Source organism: Phytophthora parasitica (assembly GCF_000247585.1).
Source record: "Phytophthora parasitica INRA-310 unplaced genomic scaffold supercont2.22, whole genome shotgun sequence".
Classification (NCBI taxonomy): domain Eukaryota; phylum Oomycota; class Peronosporomycetes; order Peronosporales; family Peronosporaceae; genus Phytophthora; species Phytophthora nicotianae.
The window spans coordinates 189,906-211,966 of record NW_008649008.1 but is presented as its reverse complement, the minus strand read 5'-3'; the positions used below and the strand labels follow the sequence as shown (position 1 = coordinate 211,966).

At 52.5% G+C, this 22,061-nt stretch overlaps 14 protein-coding genes across 14 annotated transcripts; 7 read left to right on the top strand and 7 right to left on the bottom strand.

Annotated features, from left to right (window-relative positions):
- Positions 1 to 1,777: 1,777 nt before the first annotated feature.
- Positions 1,778 to 2,473, top strand: PPTG_10520 (hypothetical protein; the record flags this gene model as incomplete). Its single annotated transcript, XM_008905895.1, has 1 exon — positions 1,778 to 2,473. One exon carries the CDS (start codon positions 1,778 to 1,780, stop codon positions 2,471 to 2,473), a length of 696 nt encoding a protein of 231 aa, XP_008904143.1.
- A 694-nt stretch (positions 2,474 to 3,167) lies between these two features.
- Positions 3,168 to 4,313, top strand: PPTG_10519 (dimethyladenosine transferase). Its single transcript, XM_008905894.1, has one exon. The coding sequence runs from the start codon at positions 3,186 to 3,188 to the stop codon at positions 4,242 to 4,244; it is 1,059 nt and encodes a 352-aa protein (XP_008904142.1). The 5' UTR covers positions 3,168 to 3,185; the 3' UTR covers positions 4,245 to 4,313.
- PPTG_10518 (hypothetical protein) lies at positions 4,227 to 5,633 on the bottom strand. The gene has a single exon (XM_008905893.1). It carries the CDS (start codon positions 5,621 to 5,623, stop codon positions 4,445 to 4,447), a length of 1,179 nt encoding a protein of 392 aa, XP_008904141.1. The 5' UTR covers positions 5,624 to 5,633; the 3' UTR covers positions 4,227 to 4,444.
- An 89-nt stretch (positions 5,634 to 5,722) lies between these two features.
- PPTG_10517 (hypothetical protein) lies at positions 5,723 to 6,447 on the top strand. Its single transcript, XM_008905892.1, has 2 exons — positions 5,723 to 6,110; positions 6,171 to 6,447. The coding sequence occupies exons 1-2, from the start codon at positions 5,838 to 5,840 to the stop codon at positions 6,396 to 6,398; spliced, it is 501 nt and encodes a 166-aa protein (XP_008904140.1). The 5' UTR covers positions 5,723 to 5,837; the 3' UTR covers positions 6,399 to 6,447.
- Positions 6,210 to 7,626, bottom strand: PPTG_10516 (hypothetical protein). Its single transcript, XM_008905891.1, has 2 exons — positions 7,487 to 7,626; positions 6,210 to 7,418 (listed from the first exon to the last, which is right to left on the bottom strand). The coding sequence occupies exons 1-2, from the start codon at positions 7,586 to 7,588 to the stop codon at positions 6,459 to 6,461; spliced, it is 1,062 nt and encodes a 353-aa protein (XP_008904139.1). The 5' UTR covers positions 7,589 to 7,626; the 3' UTR covers positions 6,210 to 6,458.
- PPTG_10515 (hypothetical protein) lies at positions 7,600 to 10,387 on the top strand. The gene has a single exon (XM_008905890.1). It carries the CDS (start codon positions 7,730 to 7,732, stop codon positions 10,325 to 10,327), a length of 2,598 nt encoding a protein of 865 aa, XP_008904138.1. The 5' UTR covers positions 7,600 to 7,729; the 3' UTR covers positions 10,328 to 10,387.
- Positions 10,317 to 13,976, bottom strand: PPTG_10514 (hypothetical protein). The gene is made up of 2 exons (XM_008905889.1): positions 13,653 to 13,976; positions 10,317 to 13,576 (listed from the first exon to the last, which is right to left on the bottom strand). The coding sequence occupies exons 1-2, from the start codon at positions 13,799 to 13,801 to the stop codon at positions 10,603 to 10,605; spliced, it is 3,123 nt and encodes a 1,040-aa protein (XP_008904137.1). The 5' UTR covers positions 13,802 to 13,976; the 3' UTR covers positions 10,317 to 10,602.
- PPTG_22730 (hypothetical protein) lies at positions 13,969 to 15,537 on the bottom strand. Its single transcript, XM_008905888.1, has one exon. It carries the CDS (start codon positions 14,671 to 14,673, stop codon positions 14,230 to 14,232), a length of 444 nt encoding a protein of 147 aa, XP_008904136.1. The 5' UTR covers positions 14,674 to 15,537; the 3' UTR covers positions 13,969 to 14,229.
- PPTG_10513 (hypothetical protein) lies at positions 14,034 to 15,601 on the top strand. Its single transcript, XM_008905887.1, has one exon. The coding sequence runs from the start codon at positions 14,740 to 14,742 to the stop codon at positions 15,532 to 15,534; it is 795 nt and encodes a 264-aa protein (XP_008904135.1). The 5' UTR covers positions 14,034 to 14,739; the 3' UTR covers positions 15,535 to 15,601.
- On the bottom strand, positions 15,589 to 17,884 carry PPTG_10512 (hypothetical protein; the record flags this gene model as incomplete). The annotated part of the gene is made up of 2 exons (XM_008905886.1): positions 15,589 to 17,616; positions 17,705 to 17,884. 2 exons carry the CDS (start codon positions 17,882 to 17,884, stop codon positions 15,589 to 15,591), a joined length of 2,208 nt encoding a protein of 735 aa, XP_008904134.1.
- Positions 17,885 to 18,060: 176 nt separating this feature from the next.
- PPTG_10511 (hypothetical protein) lies at positions 18,061 to 19,004 on the bottom strand (the record flags this gene model as incomplete). Its single annotated transcript, XM_008905885.1, has 5 exons — positions 18,061 to 18,318; positions 18,379 to 18,473; positions 18,536 to 18,608; positions 18,672 to 18,712; positions 18,791 to 19,004. The coding sequence occupies 5 exons, from the start codon at positions 19,002 to 19,004 to the stop codon at positions 18,061 to 18,063; spliced, it is 681 nt and encodes a 226-aa protein (XP_008904133.1).
- A 91-nt stretch (positions 19,005 to 19,095) lies between these two features.
- Positions 19,096 to 19,952, top strand: PPTG_10510 (hypothetical protein). Its single transcript, XM_008905884.1, has one exon. It carries the CDS (start codon positions 19,174 to 19,176, stop codon positions 19,807 to 19,809), a length of 636 nt encoding a protein of 211 aa, XP_008904132.1. The 5' UTR covers positions 19,096 to 19,173; the 3' UTR covers positions 19,810 to 19,952.
- PPTG_10509 (hypothetical protein) lies at positions 19,791 to 20,711 on the bottom strand. Its single transcript, XM_008905883.1, has 2 exons — positions 20,178 to 20,711; positions 19,791 to 20,113 (listed from the first exon to the last, which is right to left on the bottom strand). The coding sequence occupies exons 1-2, from the start codon at positions 20,646 to 20,648 to the stop codon at positions 19,967 to 19,969; spliced, it is 618 nt and encodes a 205-aa protein (XP_008904131.1). The 5' UTR covers positions 20,649 to 20,711; the 3' UTR covers positions 19,791 to 19,966.
- A 234-nt stretch (positions 20,712 to 20,945) lies between these two features.
- Positions 20,946 to 22,021, top strand: PPTG_10508 (hypothetical protein). Its single transcript, XM_008905882.1, has one exon. The coding sequence runs from the start codon at positions 21,162 to 21,164 to the stop codon at positions 21,912 to 21,914; it is 753 nt and encodes a 250-aa protein (XP_008904130.1). The 5' UTR covers positions 20,946 to 21,161; the 3' UTR covers positions 21,915 to 22,021.
- Positions 22,022 to 22,061: the final 40 nt, after the last annotated feature.

Sequence of the window (22,061 nt, the reverse complement as noted above, 5' to 3'; positions counted from 1 at the left end):
AACAGACAAATAAATACTGAAGCTTTCTTTATTTTTTGCTGCATCATACCATGGCACGTCGCCCCTCCGCCTATTCTGCGCTAAGTCTCGCTGACAAGCAGATGATGTACATGAATTTTGTACATAGAGTCGTCGATACATGTTCATTTCGTGTTCGATTTACAATCGTACAACATGGAGTATGAATTATGAGATCTCAAATACGGTAGTGATATGAAATCAATCATTTATACTTACTTATACTAAAGACAATGATGTGCCCCTTATTGACTTGCCTCCTGGTCCCTCTACAATAGGCTAATTGGGGGAAACGAAAACCCCTCATTGATGAGGCCTGGTCATCTGTGTTTATGAACTCAGGTAGTTCGTAAACGTGAAAGGTAAAAAAGGGCTACCCCTTTCACTACCAGAGATTAGAGAACATGTATTGTCGATGCATATGTTTATGGCATTCGCAGCGTTTACTAAGTACTTTCTAAGCGTGAACTTTGTTGTATGTACGTTAAATAACACCGTACATGTAGATGTTTTCCGTAAACAGCGAATAGGTAAGTACATAAAATATTAGAAGGGTCAGAAGAAATGATCCGTAGCCTATAATATTAGGTATCATTTCTTTTAGAGAGTGGTTGCTGCTCCAGACTGGTATAATAAAACAGCCAATTTGCCGCTGTTGGCAAGCATTGGTACGTAGCTTCCAGCGAGCGTTGAGCGGGTGCTGTAGTATGATTAAGGGCACTAGTGGAGAGGCTACTCGATCCTCCAAACCGAGCAACATTATGATCAAGGGGAAGGAAACAGCGTTGTTGCGTTTTCGGGCGGGCCCTAAGTTGAGTCTCTGTACAGAAATAGCCATTATTAGGCCATTAACAAGGGTATGTATTCCCTTATTAAGGACAACAGATGGCTCCCAGTCTGGAGCAGCAACACGTGCCTTTCTTTTAAACAATCTCCTACTAGGAGATTATTAGGAGTCCTAGGGCCTAGAAGATTGTTTTCAAGATCGACTCGGGAAATTTGCCCATAAGGTATTGTTATAACGGTAATAGTTCACAGATGCAGTATCAACGTTGTTTAAAGCTGTACAGTACCTGATTGTGTTTTTTTGCACCTTCGTCGGGTTGAAATAGAGGACTTCGCTGAAGCCCTCTATTTCAACCCACTTCGCTTGTTTACGGCATTTTAGCTGACGGCTTCGCTGGTTACGTACGACCTGAAACAAACGGTCGTGTTTATAATTTATAATACCGGTAAACATGCGTTCAATACATGTACACCGGTATTAACACAAATAAAACAATGGTTTTGGGATAAACCGCTCTGCTGCCCAGGCCATAATAATGTCGCCGCGAAGGTAGCAGTGACTGCCCAGTGGACAGTGCCCATCAGAGCTGCTGCAGTCTGGTTGGATTGGCCTGGCAAATCGAAATCAACGTAAACGTCTGATGACACCCAAAAAACACTGTATCAGGCTCATTGATCTGTATTACATGTAGAACGCTTGATGTGTTAGTTAAACTGGGTCGGATAAAGATGTGGAATCCAGTGGAATCTAGTGGATCCCACATCTTTATCTGTTGCGGCAATTGTAGATACAGCTGGTTGGTACAAATACTGGTACACATACAGTACAACCGATTTGATGTGGATGGGGCCTTTCTGGCTCTTTTGTATCAAGGGATGTACTTGACAATGCAAGTGGCAGTACATCACTGGTCTCATTTTGTGTTTTCCTTTCCAGCCCTTATATAGTCACTTGATGAAAACCAGAGATTCGATGCGTCAAGCCCGTGCGTTGGTGGTGTTGATCGGCGTGACTCTCTTGTTTGCCAGTGAGGTATTCCCCATGGCTCCAGCCTCCGACCAGAATTCCAACGTTGCAACGCCCACCAGTCAAGTCCAGCGGCTTCTGAGGACTCACCACACTATAATTAAACGCAACGCTGAAAATGAAGAAAGGTCCCTGATGTTCGTCGAACCCCCACTGTCTATGGATGACATGAAGGCGATGATGAAGGAGGGGATATCCAGGGAAATGTACGCTAGAAAGTTGGGTATTGCGGAACAGATGGCCCAATTCATCACGAGCGGCTTGCCAGGGATAGAAGAATTCAAGGGTACCTCGGAATTCAAAAAGTACGAATTCTATATGAACTTTCTGAACGATATGCTGGAAGATGACGATTATAAGCCGTTGGTGAAGATGATCAATGAAGAAAAAGGCAAGACACCAGAATTTCAGGCTTTGTTGGTGGCGGTCGAGGAAAAGGTAAAAAAGAAACAGTCGTTGGTGAAGATTGGGCAAACTCTAAATAAGGAGCAGGCTTTGGCGGCGAAGCTCGAGCAAGTTTTTAGTAAGAGGAAGATTTCGGTGGTGAGCTTCGATCAAACTCTAGCTGCGAATGCCAAGGTCACACCAAGCAAATGGAAATTGCTTAAGCTCGTCTCGAAGCTCATAAAAATTAAAAGATGAACGAGATATGTTGAGTTTTGTTGTTACTCAAATGACAGACAATACTACAGTAGTGTATTAGCAAATTTAAGTACAACCCGAACAGATCGGGCTCCTAGCGCAATCTGAAACCGGGCAGAGTATGGATGTGATTAAAATTTTGATTTGATGGGAAATCGTTAATGACAATCGAAGCGAGTGGAACACACCCTCCTTTCGCCTCTGTTCGCTCGTCGGGCACAATGTGTATATGTCATAAAATATCGCTTCTATTGTACTGATAAATAAAACGTGTGTGTTATTTCTAGTGACCACGAGCTTGCAATACTGATTGCACATATACACCACACGAGTACCATGGTATCTGCTATATAAAGCTTTTGATATCCTTTTGATTCTTTTAACACTGACTTATGTGCATACAAGTATATTTCAGTGATGTCTGCAGCACCAGGTAAAATATACTGGGTGGGGAAGACTGAAAGGGTCAGTTTCAAAGTAGGTTGAACGCCATATTTTGTATCGTATAAAAACACTGGTATCCAAGGTGCATTCACATTATTTACGAATAGTTCACATATTTTAGCCTGTGGCCTAGGCAACTGTTCAGCAACTTAAATGCTGCTAGCAACATAAAATGAATAAACGCGCAACGTTTCTGAAAGGAAAGAAGCTTACGTTGCGCGTTTATTTGCTTACACTTTTCTGGCGGCCACAGAAAGACAATAAAACAATGATGTTGCCACAGCGTCTTGTGTCCAGAGCTTGCTCCTTGTGCACTCTCGGATCTCGCCGGGCGTCTACTTCCAACGTTTCTCGACTGAGAGGCACTCCACACCTCAAGCGCAAACTGGGCCAGCATCTTTTGGTCTCCGATGGCATATTGGACCAGATCGTGGCAGCTTCGGACCTTTCGGACACCAGTTCGGACCCAGTGCGAGTGCTGGAGATCGGCCCTGGAACGGGCAACTTAACGTCGGCACTGCTGCAAGTAAGTCCCAAGATGCACGTTCATGCAGTGGAGTTCGATCCCCGCATGGTAGAGCAACTGAAGCTCCGATTTCCGGCCGAGATCGAGTCGGGCAGCCTCGTGTTGGAACATTCCGACTTCGAGGATTTCCGCTTTGTAGCCGACACGTACCAGGAGAAGCCCCATGAGGAAAAGTTTGACGCCTGTGTTGCCAATATCCCGTACCAACTGTCCTCTATTGTGGTTTCAAGACTCTCGAACTACATGCATCGCTTCCCAACGACCTTCAAGTGTGCTGTATTGCTCGTACAAGAGGAGTTCGCGCTGAGACTATTAGCTGAGCCTGGTAACAAGAACTACAGTCGGCTGAGTGCTAATACGGCACTTGTAGCCGATGTTTCGTCGGTCGTAAAGGTGCCGAGAGAGCACTTCTTGCCCCCTCCAAAGGTGGACTCGCGCGTGATTAAACTCGTGCCTCGTGCTGCTTCGACCCCCGCTTTGCCATCAGATGACGAGCTGTTTTTTCAGAAATTTGATGCACTATTGAGACTGTGTTTCCTACGCAAGAACAAGACGTTGAGAGCTTTGTTGCTTGCCAAGACGGCGAGGTCTCAATACGTGTTGAAGGAGGACACTCTAACAGAAGGTGAAGACAAGCATCAGGCCGTTACGGAGCGTGTCGAGGCTGCATTAGAAGCTAGCGGACTCAAGTCGAACCGAGCGGTGAAGGTTTCTGTAGCCGAATTCGTCAAGCTGTTGCAGGAACTACGTGAGCGTGGGATCGACCTACGCCCAAGCACGACACGCCATTTTCAGGATTAGAGTATCGATTAGAGTTGTCTGTAATTTGCAGCTAAAATACAGATTCATGTAATCTTCCTGTATTCCTATTTCTCTTACACGGCGTCTCCATTTTCCTTTTTTCTTCTTCATTCTCTTGTTCCTAGCTTTTCTACATGTTCCAAAACGGTCTTACAGAGGTTGAAATAATTAAGACTCGTACTCCTCGGTCGTCCGTGTGTTTAATGGCTGCCGCTCTTCTGGCGCTTGCTATGATGCGTGTGATGTCGGTGATGCACGTGGGAAATACGAAGTTCATCTGCGATGGGAGACTCGTCCTCGTCCTGCATCCCTGTGGGGCTGTCTCGTTGCCGCTTGTGTAAATTCTTGGAGTTGTGGTCACGTGAGCCTCCACCACCTTTCCCGCTACTTGGCGAGGACCCAGACAACCCTGCTGCTGTGCTCTTGGATACATTAGGGGGCGTTTGCTTGGATTTACGCGTGACGACTTGAAGGAACCCGGCGCCCACTTCAGCGCACAATTTCTGCTTCTTTACACTCGGGAACAATGGCTTCACACTACGTCCGCTGTTGTTATTGGTAGTATCGAAGGCAGCACGTCGTTTGCGTGACTGTGGCGTGAGATCTGCCAGGTTGTTGCTGTTGGGGCTTCGAACTCGAAGAGGAGACTTGTACTGCGTCTTATTGTGTCCTCTTACAGATTCATCTTCTCCGTCTGTATCTTCGTTTGATTCCTTCTCTTCTTCACGTTCCTCGTTCTCCCTCTCAGGCATATTGCCAGAGGAGATTGATACTTGACCGATACGTTGAATTAGCGACAAGGACGTCTCGTTCCCGTCTTTTTCCGACGTCGGCGACGCCATCTCAGCCGCTGGGATGGCTTCTTCCTCTTGCTCTTCACTAGAAACCTGTTCGTTCTTCTCTTCAACTGAACTATCCTTGTGTTCTACTTCCTGTTCTACCCTTTCTTCCTCCTCTTCTACCTCTCGACTCCTCATTTTACGTGTAAGTTCCTCAATAGCTGCGAACGAGTCCAGTCCCTGGCGCTTGAGTCTACCAAGCTCCTGTTTGACGATTAGAGCGCGCACTGCGTCGTCGTAATTCATTTGGAACTGACGCATAACGCCACGAACGGCTGCGGCCTCGGGAGGTTCTGTGCTGGCCACGATGCGTCGCAATAGTAGCTTCACCGCCTCCTCGCGCTTCGTGCCGCCCTCAAGCAGCATCTGCAGCTCCTGCTTCACCACACTCTGGAAGGTGCGCTGAGCCTCCAGCATCCGGGCGCTAGGAAAGGAGCCCGAGCGAGCTGGGGCCGCCACGCGCCGCGTCGTCGTCGGAGCTTCCATGCAGCCTAAGTGCGGAGAAGAAACACAGACGGAAAGTGCAGCAGCTTTAGGCATTAAATTGTCGTGCTGATTGGCTGATAACAAAATCCAATTTACACCACTTGTATCACGTAGCGGTCGCAAGTTTTGTCCAATGATAGATTTTAATTTAATATTTTTACCAATGAAAGAAGCCATGTAGGATCGGTTACGCCCTGATACAAGTGTGTAGAGCTGCAAGGAGTCGTCAAGCGGCACTTCCGAAGGAACTAGCGTAACCCAAGTGGCCATGGCTCGCCGCATCTCGCAGAAGCGCAACGCCAAGACGTATGAGCGTCCAGGACTGAGTGAAGAGGAGATTGAAGAGATCCGCGAAGCCTTCAATCTGTTCGACACAGACGGGAGCGGCACGATCGACCCCAAGGAGCTCAAAGCGGCCATGCAGTCGCTGGGCTTCGAGGCCAAGAATCAGACTATCTACCAGATGATCGGTGATATCGACAAAGACGGCAGCGGATCCATCGACTTTGAGGAGTTTCTGGACATGATGACAGCCAAAATGGTCAGTTAAGTGCTCGAATTTGTGTGTTGGTAGAGGATTGAACTGACTGTTGTGCTGCAGAGTGACAAAGACTCGAGAGAAGATATCCAGAAGGTCTTCAACCTCTTCGACGACGATCAGACGGGTAAGATCTCGCTGCGTAACCTCAAGCGCGTAGCCAAGGAACTAGGCGAGACCATGACGGACGCTGAGCTGCTCGAGATGATCGAGCGCGCCGACACGGACCAGGACGGAGAGATCAATGCCGAGGAGTTCTACGCCATTATGACCAAGAAGACCTTCACGTAGAAGACCAGACTAAAGCGTAACTTCTTTATACACCATCATCTTCATCCTATTTCTGCTAGTTTAGTCCGCAACAGCGTCATTAAGCGCCACACAGATGACGGCCTTGTGGTGGCCGCTGTACTGGCGGATGGCTTCGCCCTGACTCAAGTCCCAGAGTCGAGCGCTCTGGTCGGACGAACACGTCACCAAATACGACGATACAGCTGAGAACGCGCAGTCCCACACCCACCGCTGATGACCCTGCAGTGTGTGGATGAGCCCCGTACTGCTCGGGACAGGCGGCGTCGACGGGCCCAGTGTGGAGCTCATACTGGAGGAGCTCATCTGTCGCTGCGAGCTGATCGACCCGTTGCCGTGCATCTCCGGTTCAGCCACTTCGCCGTTCGCCGACGCAGCCATAGCCGTCGGTAAACTCCACACTTTGGCGGTTTTATCCGACGAACACGTCGCCAGGAACTTGCCGTTCGCACTGATCCGTGTCTTGAGAATGTAGCCATTGTGTGCCTGGATCGAGCCGTGTAACTCATAGTGTCCCTCGGGTTTCGGACGGTAGAAGAAGCACTTGCCGTGGTTATTAGCTGCTACGAGTGCACTGCCATCACGCACGATATCCACGGAGCGGATACTGCTTTCTCCCGTCTCGCCCGTCGGCGGCTCTAGTTTTGTGGCCATGGCATTGGCGGTGAGGTCGTACACACGGACGGCTCCGTTCTGGTCGCCCACGAGCAACTCGGCCTGGTTCGGGTGTAACACCACTGAGTTAAGGGGTACTCCAGCAGCGTAACTGCGCTGGCAGCCGGGGGCACGGAGGTCCCAGATCTTTACACTGCCGTCGTCCGAGCACGAGTACATCCACTTGCCGTGGCGCTGGAAACCCAGCGACGTGACGTTGCTGGAGTGGCCATCGTAACTGGTTACATGGTTGGGATTGTTGCTATTGATCTCAAAGAGGCGGATGTGCGGGTTACCCGCCGCCGCGATGTATTTCTTGTCCGGCGTGATCTGTAGGCAGTTCACTTGCTATGACGCAGATAATACGTTAGTGTGGGGGTATTTTCGAGACACAGGGTGATAGGGAAGCAGCCTACCGAGTCTGGGTACTTGACGGTGCGGTTGCAGGTGCCCGACGCGGCTTCCCAGAAGCGGATAGTATGGTCGTAGCCTGCCGTCGCCAACACCACGCCGGCCATGTTTCTGGTTACGCGGGAAATGTCAAGTTGGACTAGGGGGTACGATGCAGATGATCGTTGACTTGCTTTTACTATGAAACAGTGTACCACACAACAACGTACTGTACCCCTCAAATTCCTTCGGCGAAAGCTCAAAACCCGATGGCCCAACCGGCGGCGGCAGGGATGGCGTCTGCATCCGCGGCGTCACCAGCTCAACCAGCGATCTCCACGTCCCCCAGCACCGCGAAAAACGGAGCCAAGACGCAGGCGCATCCTCCCGTTCAAGCTCCATCCTCGATTTCCCAGGATAAATCTCAAAATGTCGCCGCGTCGGCGGCACAACCTCCTCCTGCCAGCACCGAAACGTCTGCAGCCTCTGCAGAAGCTAAAGCGAGCGGTCAGCATGCAGAAGCCACTGCAAATTCAAATGGAGATGCGTCTGCGATGGACTGCGCGCTCCGAACGCAAGAAGATGCGCGTAGACTGCAGTTCGCGCTAGCGCAGCAGCAAGTGGAGCAGTACCAGGCTATGACCAAGCAGCTCGAGGCTCAGTCGGGTATCGCCATGACACCTTCCAGTACTATTGGTAGTAGTAATAGTACTATCACTACGAGCATGACGGGGCTGGCCAAGACGTCGGAGGACTTGCAGAAACTGCGGCAGGAGCAGCTGACCAGATTGCAACAGAACGTGCAGCGTCAAGCGGCCATGGCGGCACAGGCGGTGCAGAAGAGAAACAATGAGGAGTGGCTACGTAGTAAGTTGCTGCTAGAACAAGAGCATCTGAGACTACTGAGACTCCATGAGCAGCAACTTAAGCAAACGAAGGGAAACACGGTGACGGCGGCCACGGCCACGTCTATCGCGGACGGTTTGTTGGCACAGCAGCAACAGGTCATGAGACAGCAGCAATTACTTCGAGATATGATGCAGAAACAGCAGAAACAGCAACAGGCACAGCTACAGCTACAGATTCAACTCCAGAAGGGAGAAAAGAGTACAACCAGCTCGACCACGCAGGCTGTGACTACCACGACGAAGCCTTACGTTACCACAGCACCAACGTATTACTCGTTGAAGAAGAAGAAGAGTAAGACAGCGTTCGATACGGACCTCGAGGCGCTGGCCAAGGTCTGTATTCGGGTAGCCAACTCGAGAACCGACTGCGAGATGCGGCAGGCGCTAGACAAGATAACGTCGTGGCTGCATCGATGTACAGAGCTGATGCTGCTACAGATTGCTCAACGGGATTATCGCGACTCCTTGGCGCACCGCCGACCGGTGCTGATTCAGCAGGATCGATGGCCACTGGATCTCCAAGTCAAGTCCGAATTTGTCACGCAGAAGATTGTGCAGATGTTAGGGGCGTTTGCCCTTCGTGAGAAGAATAAAGCAGCGCAACAGGAAGCGGCTGCGAAGGCTGCAGCAGCCGCCAGCTCCGCTGTTGCTACTGCTTCCGCTGCTACTACGTCGGTTGGCGCTGCTAATGCTACTGCTACCGTCCCCGCTACTTCGAATGTCACTTCGACAACCCCTGCTAACGGTACTACAGGCTCTGCTGGTAACACTGCCGCTGCTTCTACGCCTGCATCGGCAACAGCTACGACACCTACAGCACCCGCAGCAACAGCTTCCCAGTCAATAATATTATCACCAGCCGTTCGGGTTCCTGTCAAGCGTGACATGGCAGCGGTCGAACGTGAGTACGCGGAAATCAAGGCTCAGTTGCAAGCCAAACAGCTCGAGACGAACCAGAAGGCTAAGGCGAAACGAGATGCAGCCAAGCTCGAGGCAGCCAAAGTCAGCAACAGTACGACAACTGCTGCGATGTTGGCAGCGTCCTACAAGCGCCCGCTGCAGGTAGAAATTCCTGGATCTGTCAAGAAACCACGGATGGACTCGATTGGAACGCCATCGCCGTCAATATCTACCGGTTACCGGCCGTCAACGACCACTGTACCTCCGATATCTCCTCGTGTCGCCCAGCAGTTTTACGATCTGGATTTGGCCACCCGTGCAAGCTCAGAGAGTGACGATAAGATGTATCTCCCGTCGAAGATAATATCCAAAATCATGTACAGAGCGTTGCCAGGCGATCATGAAGAAAACACGGCTACTACTGAGTCAGTAAAGGGCAGAACTCCCTCTCCAGCCGTGTCTCCCACCCACAGCGTCCAGGAACTCGACTCTTCTCAAGACTCGATCAGTATCAGCGACGACGCGGTGACGTTCATGCAAGAATGCGTCACCGAGTTCCTCCTGTACTTCACGAGTGAATCCCGCGATCTGTCCATCATGCAGAACCGGAGAACGAAAAAAGGTGTGGGCTTGTCGATCTCCGGCTCCAACGTCGTTGAGAGCATGGAAAATCTGGGATTCACTTCGTATGCTCGAGTATTGTCCGGATACAACGAGAAGGTCAAGGCTAGTCAAGACGCAGCGGCGAGGAAGAAGATGGAACGCAAGAAACTCGTCCAACAACAGGCATTGCAGAAAGCCATAGCTGCAAATGCTGCCAAGGCAGGCAAGAGTGTTATTCCTCCTCAACCGTACACGAATATCGGGATCAAACCTGTAGTTCCATCGCCACTGGCGCGGCCTGGTGCTAGTGTCGCTTCTACAATTACAAGAGTAATACCGAGTGCAAAGCCGACGACAGCACCGAACCCAGTAGCGGTGGCCACTACAAAGGCCACACCTCCAGTAGCGAAGCCAGAGATACCAGCAACTACGTGTAGTACAACGCCAACAAAATGAGTACTTAAGTATGATGCAAGTACAGACAAAACATTTTGGGCACTAACTACTTATCTGGAATTTTGTTCAAGTTGATTTGAGTTCTGACCTTCCTGCTTATACCTACGTACCTATCTATGACCAGGATGTCGGTAACTCGTGTTCCTCGTTTTCGACCTCCAAGAAAATAAAACACCGACGCACGCACGTACACAAAGCGGAAGCCGAAGAGGGAGAAAGGTAGCTGGGCTGGATAGGGATGGAGTGGGACGCGATCTCACTCAACTGCTGGGTATTTACAGGTTTTTCGTGTACTTTTGCGAGATCTGCGAGCGCATTTCCCAGGACGACGGCGACTTGAAGTATTTCAACATGTCTGCATCCGTGGGTTGCGTAGTGGTCAAAGCAGGGAGAGCCGCGGCTGGAGCCAGACTCGCTTCGACAATAGTGCGCAGCTGTAGTGTAGTGGACGAGAAGACGGAGAAGTAAATGGTGATCCGAGTGCGTAGACGCTTGAGCTGGCGGCCGCGACGACCCAGTGGCTCTTCTTCGGGTTCTTCCGGGGAGTCTTCAGCCTCCTCTTCGTCTAGTTCTTCATCTTCTTCGTCGTTCTCGACGGCTTCAAGTTCGTTATCATCGGGCCAGCGCATGAACTGCACAGCCACGGCACTGCCGTTCGAGTCGCCAATGCCACGGACACGCCACGCACGATACGCCATGAGTGAGCGCTTACGAGACCACCCGAACGGAAAATAATCTTGAGGAAGCACCACCGTTGGCTCCTGTTGGTCCAGCTGCAATAGGAACACGGCGTCAGCAGATACTAAGCTGTTCGGTAGCGACAGCGTCATCGTCGTGTCCGTCTCCGTAATGTGGAACGTCTTCGTTGTGTGCGCATGGATGCAACGTGCCAACCAGGACAGCGACGACGCTGCCGTTGCTGATCGAACTGAAGCAACGCGTTGTGGCTGCTGTAAGTGGTGCTCATCAGGCTCGCCCTGGCGATTCCACTCGCCCGTTAGTCCGGTGGCTCCTGTAAGCGCTGCTTCACGCAGTGAGTTCGCCACTTCCAGGTCTTGAGGCGACGGTACGGCGTCCTGAATAGCGCGGTAGTAGTCTGCGAACACGTGCATGTACGGGAGTGGACGTAGCGCGCCTTCTTCTTTGTCTCCTGCTTGTTGCTGGTCGTCGTCGTCCAGCACAACCCACCAGGCCTCCTGCATGAGCCACGGCTCGCAGCTCTTGAGCATCTCGTACAGATCCCACTCGCCTTCATCAGCAGACTCCGCATCGCCCCAAGACTTGTGCATCCGGCGAGGCAGACGTGATACTTGAGCTTCCACTGCGTCGTTCAAAAAGTCCACAAGTTGTTGATACGCTGCAAGCACACCACGTCCAGCCTGGGCACAGTCGCGCATCTTTTGACGCATATCTTCCAACAGTCCAGAGCTTACCAAGGACGTGCACACTGTCACGAGGTTAGAGCACAAATACAACAGCTTCGGGTTGCTCAGAGGAATCTGAACCAATGAGCATTTCTTGCGTGGTGTCTGGGTTGAAGCTGGCGTCGGCATCGGAGGCGTGATCATCTCGAACGAGTGGCGATACACCTTGGGTGTCTCCTTCTGCTTGGCTGCGACCTCTTCGAAGCGATGGATACGCTTCACAATAGTGAACGCGAGCTGAAGGATACGCGCACGACGGTACAGTTCACTGTCTGTGGGGACTGGAGCCACCATCGGAGGCGACGATACCGGCGACAGAGTGGGGTGGATCTTCTCGGACGCCTCAATAGCAGCAGTGATCGCCTTGTCCGAGTCTGTGGAGCGGTTGCGTTTCCGGTTAAGATAACTGTCGGGCGTTGATCCGGGCGACATCATCATCATGGGGATCCCGCCGCCTTCAGGGATCATTCCTTGCAAACTACTCGACCAAGTATCACGCCGTGCGTACGGATACGGCCGGGCGGAAGCGTACGCGTGTTGGTGTAGCGCAGCAGCAGTGAGTCGCGTCGTGTTGGCAACAGGAGCCGAGCCGGACGACGCAGAGCTGGACGATGAGGGCGTTGAACTGGCCATCGGCGTGCTGGCGTAAGGGGAATGATTTTCCAGTCGGAGCTGCATCATACCGGTAATTGGAGTAAGCACCGGAACGGGTCGTTGGTGTTGACGCGACATGGTTAACGGGTTGGAAACGGGCATGGGCAGAGCTGCCAGAGACGAGCGTCGACTGTGGAACGTTCGGTTGTTTCCAGTTGATCTCGGCGCCGTTGAGTTGTTCAGGAAAGATCCCACACCTGGTAGTGACGGCATCGACGCGCGGTTCTCCTGAAGTCCCTCGAAATGCGGCGGGTGTGTAGCTGAGAGCGACAGTCTTTGGGGTTGCTGGAACTGCTGCTGTTGCAGTTGCTGCTGCTGTTGGAGCGTGGGGAACGAGATGGTCGAGAAATAATCCGTTTTGAGCGAAGCTGAGCGAGTCAAGCGCTTCCGTTCACGTCGAGCAGGATCTCTCTGGCCAGCCATAAACCCCGTCGGTGGTCGCTGTTGAGCTGCTGCGTACATGGCTGCAGCATTCGCCACCGCCGCGTTATTTGCTGTTCCACTACCCAACAGTTCGTCAATACTCCTCGCCGATCCAGACGGTGACGGAGCCCTCGGAATCACATTCTGGAACCCCATTGGCGTTGAATTGGGTGCCGTGCCATTCACCTGGTTCATAGGTGAACGGAACGTCTTTCTGGCCTTGCGACTGGAAGAAATCCGGAACGCAGGCGACGCCAGGGCTGCCACACACGTTAGAGTATTGGCATTACCACTGGCACTTGCATCGAACACGTAGACTTTAAACACGTGCAGGTTCTTGCAGTTTAGACGAGATGATTGCCAGCCATAGTGCCACGATTGGCGGTTGCCATTGAGTAGGAAACAAGTGCCCGATCCTGAGCCATTGGGAACTGCTGAGCCTCGGAACCAGCGACCAAACGGCTGGTCGGGCATCTTGACATCGTCAAAAAGCTCTTGGCGAGGGTATTCCCGACCCACCACGAGGCTGCTGCGTCCCAGACTGGTGTCCACTGTGGTGGGGGACGGTAGAGTCTTGCCATTGGCTGGCTGTTGCTTGGCCACTTCCTCGAATCTGCCCAATACCAATTGGCAATTGGGCAAGAAACACTCGACTACGAGGCCAGAGCCGCAGAAACTCTTTGGGTTGTGGCCTCCACAGCAGTGAGGGAAGCACCGGAGGTTCTTGTGACCACTAGCTTTGTTGCTTCTGCTCGGTAAAGGGATAAGGCGTTACGGTTAGTGTACGTTTGAGTGCTCTATTTATAGAAGACTGTAAAGTGTACCTTAAATACTCGCCGGTAAAGAGCTCCTTGTCGCATTGGTTATGGATGAACCTGCAGGATTCTGAGGCCTCGTCCGACACGCTCTCGGAGCTCGTGGTGTCCGCCTGGTAGGCGCTGTAGGCCGGGTCCTGGATCCACTGGGTCGCCATCGAGACTGTGGCCTTCCTCGGCTCTTTGACTTGTTCCTCGCCCCTCCGGGGACGTTGGAGAAAGCGGGAGTCGCCTCTTCTCTGGCAATTCCTGCTCTCTTCTCCAAGGCGGCCAGCGATGGGCCAAAATGCACTACAATGTCGCAACAGAACTTTCGACCAATGGGTGCACGGGTGACAACGAATATTCAACCAATGATCGTACGTGTCGTTTCGACCTTAGGAAAATTGCAGACGAGTGATTTAAAGTCGCACATGGCGAACGTCGAGCGTTAGAGTGCCCGTTACTGGCAAATGGCGGTTCTCATCGCCCTAACGCCGCGATACGACGCCAAATGGCGTCCGCGCCCTCCCCAAAGCTTCAAAGATGCCCCGGTGTTCCGCCCGCAATGAGTCCACGCTGCATCGGTCTCTTATGCACTGCAGGGTCATCCCCAGGGTGGACCTTCTGCCAGCCAGATCAGGGGGAAGAACAGATCCCGGACTTGAGTGCCGTGCGATCCGACAATGGCTGGCGCAGCGGTCAAGGGCGGCGGTGTCCTCACTGCGGCGTTCGCGGAACACGCAGCAGTGCCTTTCGATGGGGTTCCGCCCACTTGAACCCGCCGGCAAAAATTAGTGGCGCGTGGTCGGTGCGCTGATGTCTCTGATGTCGTCCGGCCGCGCTGTTGCAATGGGAAGAAAGAGCTTTCCTCGCGTCCGCGACGGCGCGGGCCTGACCTGCTTGCTTGCAGTTCCATCCTCGACACTCGGAGAGACATGGAGGCTCCGCTAGATAAGCAATCTATTGCGTCGTGCCTTCGACAAGTGACATCACGGCCAGTGGGCAGAAACTTGTTGGCACGGCAGCCCCGACTCGAAGCGGAACGCATTTCGTCGGTTCGTTCTTCACGCGTCGTGGTTGACGGATCATCGCAGACGCCGTCGCATCGCTCGCTATGTTTAGGCTTGGCTCACTGGGCCAGTGGCCGATCCATTGGCCATCAAGTGAGCTAGACAACTTCAAGTCCTATCGGAGCCACTGCAGTCACCGCTGCGTGCCACTTTGTACTCGCTGCGGCACCGCAGTCACACGACCGCACACCATGGACCCGGCGACGCAGCTCCGACGTCAACCTAGCGGCCCAATCACGGCGACGCTCACGCGCGGCTCGTCCACACGCCAGCCGGCGCTCGTCTCGTCAGGCGCTAACGCCGATGCGTCCCAGTATTTCTCGATCGAGACGCGACTGGAGCTCAAGACGCGACTCACTACGCTGCAACTTCAGCTTCGTCAACTGCTGGTACAAGCCAAGTTGGCCTGGATGCGATGCTTCGTCGAGCCTCGGACGTCGGTGAGCCGTGCTGCTGCCCTGCAGATGGTACAGCTTGGCGAGGGACTAACTGCGAGTCTTTCGCGTGCCTTCGACTTGGCGGCAGGTACAGCGACTGCACCGTTGGCCGAGTACCAAGCGCTAGTCAAGAGGGTAGAGTGTGAGATGGCTACGTTTCAGAACCTCGTCACCAATGTGGCACATGGGAACTATCCACACGTCGAAGACCAAAGCGACGAAGACGAAGAGGACGACTGCAAGGGAGAAGAAAGTGAGGAAGAAGCACGAGTCAAGCCGATGACGTACCTGAATCGCCCCGTGAACGTCGATCTGCCCTCCATGCAGACCTACTGCAAACACGTCGCCCCGCCCTACTCCTCATATCTCCCCAAGACAAAGACACACAAGCACCATCCTTGACAAACACCCTTTATATATTATATACACACTTACCATTGCTTGTCTTCTTCTCATCTAGCGCTGCACGCCGAGAAGTTGCTGCTGCGAGGCCTGGAAGAGTTTACGCTTTGTTTTCGCCAGCTTGTGCATCTCACTCGTGTTCTTGCGAAGAACTTGCAGCACGAACTGCGAGCGACCTGGATCCAACGCTGCCACTTTATCATTCAACTCACGCCTGTGCGTAGCCAACTCCTCGCGTTTCAGAGCCAACGCAGAGAGTGCAGCACCGTCACCCATCGAGCCATTGGCAGATGAATTCAACTCTTGCTGCGCCTGCAGCGCCTCCTCGCGACGACGCACACGCTTAAAGGCATCCTCGACGCCTCCTAGCTCCAGTGTCTGCATCCTCACGACCTCCAGTAGTGCGTATTCCATACAGTCTGCATCGTTCTTGGTATTCAGCGAGATAGCACTAAACACATCAGACGCTCGTTCGTCAAAGGCGCGCGTCTCCATGTCGTCGTCTTCATCGTCTTGAAGTGACTTTATATCCTCCGAAGCTGCAAGTCTCTGACGACGACGCCTTACGTGGTCTTGGTCCAGTTTGTTCATATCGTGGAGCAATTCACACATGCGATGCAGATGATGAGACTGCAGACGTGCAGCGCGAGACAATTGACCTCCTTTCTGCGCTGTCGACTGGTACGATCTCGCCACGTCGATGTATTTGCGTCGGCGCTCGATACACTCCCGAGTCGCTGCATCCTTTCCTTCTGTCTCAAAGAAACTACTCGACAATTCCACGTCAGGGTCCTCTGGAAGGCCTGCAGTTCCAGTCTTAGAGCCAATTCCAGTTAGCGCTGTGCCGGTTGTGGTGACCAGCTTCGCAGCACTCGATGTAATGGCCGACACGGCACCCCACGCACTCCAGCTGCTGCTTCGTTTGCTCAACGTGGAGTCTTTCGACGCAGAAACAGGAGGAGACGAGTTCCGAGACTCCACTTCATCGTTAGGCGAGTCTTCATCCACTGAACGCATTTCATCGTCCTCCACGCTGCTATAATAACTCGACGTGGCGCGTCGAAGACTCTCAAGCTCTTCCGTGGTAGACAGCAAGAACGCACGCACCTCTTCCGTCACTGCAAGCAGCGGCTGGCGTAACACTCCACGCAGGAACGCTTGCAACAGACGCATACGTTCTCCCACAAACTCCTTCTCCTTGTTAAAGAAGAGCTGCTTGCCAGGGACACAGGGCACCAACTCAAACGGGAATTGACGCTGTAATTCACGCTGCAGCCACACAAAGTCGCTGTATCGGCGGTACACCTTCACCGACGAGCTTGGTTCTTCCACTTGACGCAAGCGCGTCCACGTCTTGGCAGCCTGGTACGGGTCGATCGCCTGTGCACCTTTCGTCGTGTCACTGGCAATACTGATCACGGCGTATCTCGTGTAGGGCAGCAACCACGAGCCTACCGTCGTAGGTTCACACACCAGCACTACCAGCTTACTGGGGTCGTGTCGTCCAGCATGTAGGGACAACTGAGCACGAACACAGTCCACCTGCTGCTGGAGCTGCTCCGCCTTGGAGTGAAGCTCTTTAGCCACTGCCGCAGCACTCGAAGCATCATGCTGCACGCGCGCGAGCTGTGCCGCATCATCCTGCAATTGACGCTTAAGATTCTCCGTCTCAGCTTGAAGCGCTTCGGCCTGTTGAGACGCCACCAAAGCGCGGTGTCTGGCCTCCTCAGCCAATTCCTGGGCACGTCTCTTCTCCTGCTCGTTGATCTCTACCTGTTTGGCCAGGAACATGGCCTTCTGTGACGCTTGTACACTCTCTCTTTGCGCTGTGCGGGCGTGTTCCTCGGCTTCTCTCGCTAGTTGCTCCTTCTCCTTCACTTGGTTCGTCCACATCTCCTTAAGCTTGCGCAGTTGGTTCTGAGTCTGAGCCTCCATCTCCTGACGGGCACGCACCAGCTCGTAGTTCTTGGGTAGGGCACGTGCACCCGCAGACCCTTCAAACCGCGTCACTCTACGACAGGTAGGGCACTCCAGTTCTCCGGTCTGAGAGCCTGTGTGGGTCGCCCAGCCGTCTAAGCAGCTCTGTGGTAACAGATACGGTAAAGTTGAAGTTATAACGGATTTAGATGTTGTAGTGAGGGGAAGGGGTAACAGGTAGAACACACTCTACCTGGCAGTAGGTGTGGCCGCAGGTCAAGAGCCGCGGGATGTGGCCTTCGTCGCCGTCGTCGTCGTCGTATGGCTCGTTGCACAGCTCGCACTCGACGCAGTTGTCCGCGAACTCAAGCCACAGGTCGGTAGCGTGCTCGTCCACCTCCACAGGCGTTCCCGTCGCGAATCCGTTCGGCATATCCGTCGAGTGGAACACCGACGAGTGCGGAATCGAGAATGAAAGTTTGTGTATTTTTCTCGTTTTTTTTTTCTTTCAAAACGATCAATACAAGTTTGAAGATAAATGTTACGGTATGATGAAGTCAAATTGATGTAAAACAACACATCAATCTGATAACAGCCTTGAAGGTGCCTTCATTGCTGATGCTTCTGAGCCGTGGGGCTGGGAGGATAAGGATTTCCATGGTAAGGCGTGCTCAGAATTCGGATGCACTCCTGCACATCGATGCATTCCGTGTCGTTGGGATCGAGGGCACTGAGGATGTCGTCGACGTAGCAGCTCACTTCGTGCTGGTTGCTGTCTGGTAGATGCGCATACGCATTCTCAAGGATACGCTGCATCTTAGTGCGGAACACGACTACGGGGATATCCTCCTCGTTAGGAAATAGACACTATATGGAGAATTCCGTGTTAGATGAGCAATTGGAATATAGTGCACTGTTACAACGTACTTGAAATGCGCCAAGAAGGTCTTCTTCATCGTGCGGAGGAGTGACGAGCATCCCGCAGAGCACAATCCATTCCTGGAGATCGATAGCTTTGCTACCTGCCATCGAAAAGGACGATATCAATATCAATTGGCTCACGTTCATCAAGTGCGGGACTGACCGTCTGCGTCTGCAACGAGCAAATATTCGTCCAGCTCCTTGTCGCTTGGAGAGATTCCAAGTAGAGTGAGAGCCTGTAATAACGTGTTGTTATCTGTTAGCTCTTGTCATTTCGGCAAATTGCAATTTCTCGTCACCTCATGCAGCTCCGAGCGTAGCATGATGCCCGAATTGTCGGCTGTCGTCCGCAATCAAAAACACACCATAGCATTACGACCCCAACGCATAATTGAGCTGAATAACCCACTGTACTCACTGTCAATCTGGCGGAAAATGTGGCGGAAGAAGCTGATGTCCTCCGGTGAGAGTTGCTCCGAGATGTACTCCATCTGCATGGTTTTCGCCGGGTCCAGATTCATCTTGCGCATAGCCACCTCAGTCAGTAGCTTGGAGCGCCGCAGACGGGAGGCGGTGAGCCTCGCCCGCCTGCGGCGCGAGTTGTTCATGGACGTCGAGCGCGAGTACAGCATCCTGCCCTGCCTTTCCTTCAAAATGGCCAATGAAACGGACACCTTGAAGTTGATTTTAACGTATACCACACCACCACGTCCCACTACAGGAAGTTTCACCACCTTCTGCTCTTATAAAGAGAGATGTAGTGTAGCCCAGTCGATCATCGCCACTTCCAGAGTCGTCACCATGGGCCGAGTGAGTGCCAAGAGGAAGCTCAAACAGTGCGACCCGTTCTTCAAGGGCAAGCGCGACAATGGCAAGAAGGATAAGGCGTTCGATCTGCCTCCTACTGAGTCCAAACGCTCTAAGAAGCGCCGGCGTAAGATGCTGAGCGACGAGGCCATGGAGCAGTATGTCATGCGCACATCGGCAATGGACGGAGACGCTGCAGCTCCCTCTAAGAAGAAACAGAAGCTGCAGATTGGATCTATTAAGGATGGAGAGTCCATGCGCGACTTCAACAAACGCATCAGCACGGAAGTTAAGCGTGTCATCTACGATGCAGCCAAGCAAGGCCGACGCAGCAGCGAGAAGCGCAAGGCCTACCTTACTAAGAAGAAGGAGAAGGCACGCGAGAAAAAGATGACGGAACAGGAGCGTTACGAGCGCGACTATCAGAGCACAGGTAACACCAAGAAGGACTATTTCGAGGATGCAGCACCGGTGCGCTTCGGTGACCGTGTGGACGCTCCCCCGATCATGCCCAAACTTTCGGGTATCTTCAAGAAGCGCGCGGAGCAGCTAGCACGCGAGAAGAGGAAGGCCGAAAAGAAGAACTCACTGGCAGCTGGAGCCAGAGTGATCAAGCGAGCAAAGAAGTAGAGGCTTGCAGTCAAGCGTGATACATTTCTTTCTGTTTAGAACACTCGACTTTTTGTCCCGAGATTTTTTTTATCAGGACCGACGATGCATATAGTCTAACTGCATCTGTCTGTTTGATCACTGAGCTATAGAGTCTGGTTGCTAACTTGCGGCCCTTTTAGTCCGAGTCCTTGTCGCTGGAGGCGCCACCCAACAGACCTGTTCGTTGTCGTGGGTCTTTCCGCATGTCGAACGAGCTCATGTGCTTTCCTCGCTCACGTCGCAGTAATATTACCGACACAGCTAATATCACTGACATCAGCGCCTGCATCAAAGTTAAACACTTTGTCAAGTCAACCTCTTCAAGCCATTCCACGTACATTTCCTACCTCAAATTTCACCACTGCGACGCCTGGTCGAGATGTATCTGCAGGTGAACAAGCCTTGAACCTCGTCTCCCGCTCATCTTCTGGCTTGGTGAGCAGCGCAGCGTCCTTGGGGTCTTTCGGTCGAGGGCAGTCCAGCTCTTGACGATATCCCGTCTCGCGGCAGAAGCTCTCGTCCTTCTCGGACGTCGGACACGCCATACATTCTCCCACTAGTGAACATGCCAGTCCTGATACTGGGTCGTACACGCGGTGGGCGGACACGAGGGCCGGATCGCGACGTTGTAGCGGGTTCGTCGAGTCCTTCTTCACTACTTCTGCTTTAGGCTTCGCAGCGAACTGATCGCTCTCCTGACGCAAATGACGATTGGCAGAATCGCTCGCGATGTCTGAGGTTCCTCTACTGCTTGCTGCAGGCGTCAACAGCGCCATACACAGCGCAGCCAGCGCCACGATCACCTTGGTCACCTTCATGCTATTCTCACTTCTGTCTTGGAGACACGCTGCTGATTTAGCGTGGTACACACTAAGTTGGGGGTATTTCTTTTTCACAGTGTCCGGATTTGAAACAGTTACCGATTTTTCTGGACTTAACTATCGGACAATTTAACCGTAAAAAAACCGGTACTAAGCGGGTAGGTAAACGCTATGCTGTTTGATAGAATTTAGGTGCACCACACTGTTTGGTGTAAGCCACAGAAATGCAGACACATTTCCGGTTGAACTCCAAGTTTCCTGCCGGTTTCCGGTTGCCTTGTAGCTGGCGCGTGGGAGCAGGCGTTCGAGGTGCTGGTCTTCTTTCTGGGGGCCCCGTGGACACTGTGGACGGTATGGAGAGAGCTGCTCCGCCACGTTCCCTACGGGACGGTTGGCAATGCAGTACAAACTTACTTCTACGGCGAGTATCTGTGGCTGGGGCGTGATGGCTCACGGACACTACAAAAAGTCGAAGGAGGGCACGTGCGTTCAGGCCGCTCAGGTGTCATAATGGTTCGCCTATCACATGCACTGACGGATCCTGTATTATTCCCTCTTTTTCTTACGAAGCTGTACTTCCCTGAGCTCGTTAGACAGCTAAACATGCAAAGAGGACGGCACACTTTGGCATATATGGATTTATGGCGGCCATCGCATCGACACCCGCGCGTTACTTATGGGCCTTTTCCGGAAGGAGCGTCAGGAATCTACTTTGTACATGCAAATACGGCCACGGCTTTTACCGAGGGTCGGTATGCCGGGCCGTATTTTCTCGTATATATCGGTCGCAGTGGGAATATGGACGCTCGACTTGGAGCTCACAATAAGGTTACATCGTTCCTCAGCGACCATGGAGATCTGGTGCCTCTCTTCTCGGTGGTGATTCACTCTTCCTTCATTACCAAGGCCGAGAGCGACATGCACTTCGTTATGACGCGACTTGGCTTTCACTATACTACAATTAAGGAGAACCACGGGAGGTCGTTCTCCTTGTATAAGTTCAACAAAAAGTCTATTGATCTACTTCATGATATTATAGGAAGACTTGGAGAAACGTTTCCTGCGACGGCTCCACCACCGAGGAGGACCCTGGCGCCGATCGACCTTTTCGCCACAAGGAGCCCAGATGACTTTGAGATGGATGTGGACAGTGCTTTCGGTGTGGACGACCCTTATCCGGCTCCTGATGACTCGGAAGTAGAGGACACTTTGCCTGATGTTTCGCCAACTCGGCGCCTGACTATGAGGGATCTCCTCAACTAGTTTACTGACCATGAGGGCTTGTGAAGCATCTCCAGACTTCCGTCGACAAAGCTATCAAATTGCTTTACCAACCAGTCTCACTAACAGCACTTAACGGGCAGATGGGTATTTCTTCTGTGAAAAATCATCTACCTCTTGAGCAGTTGT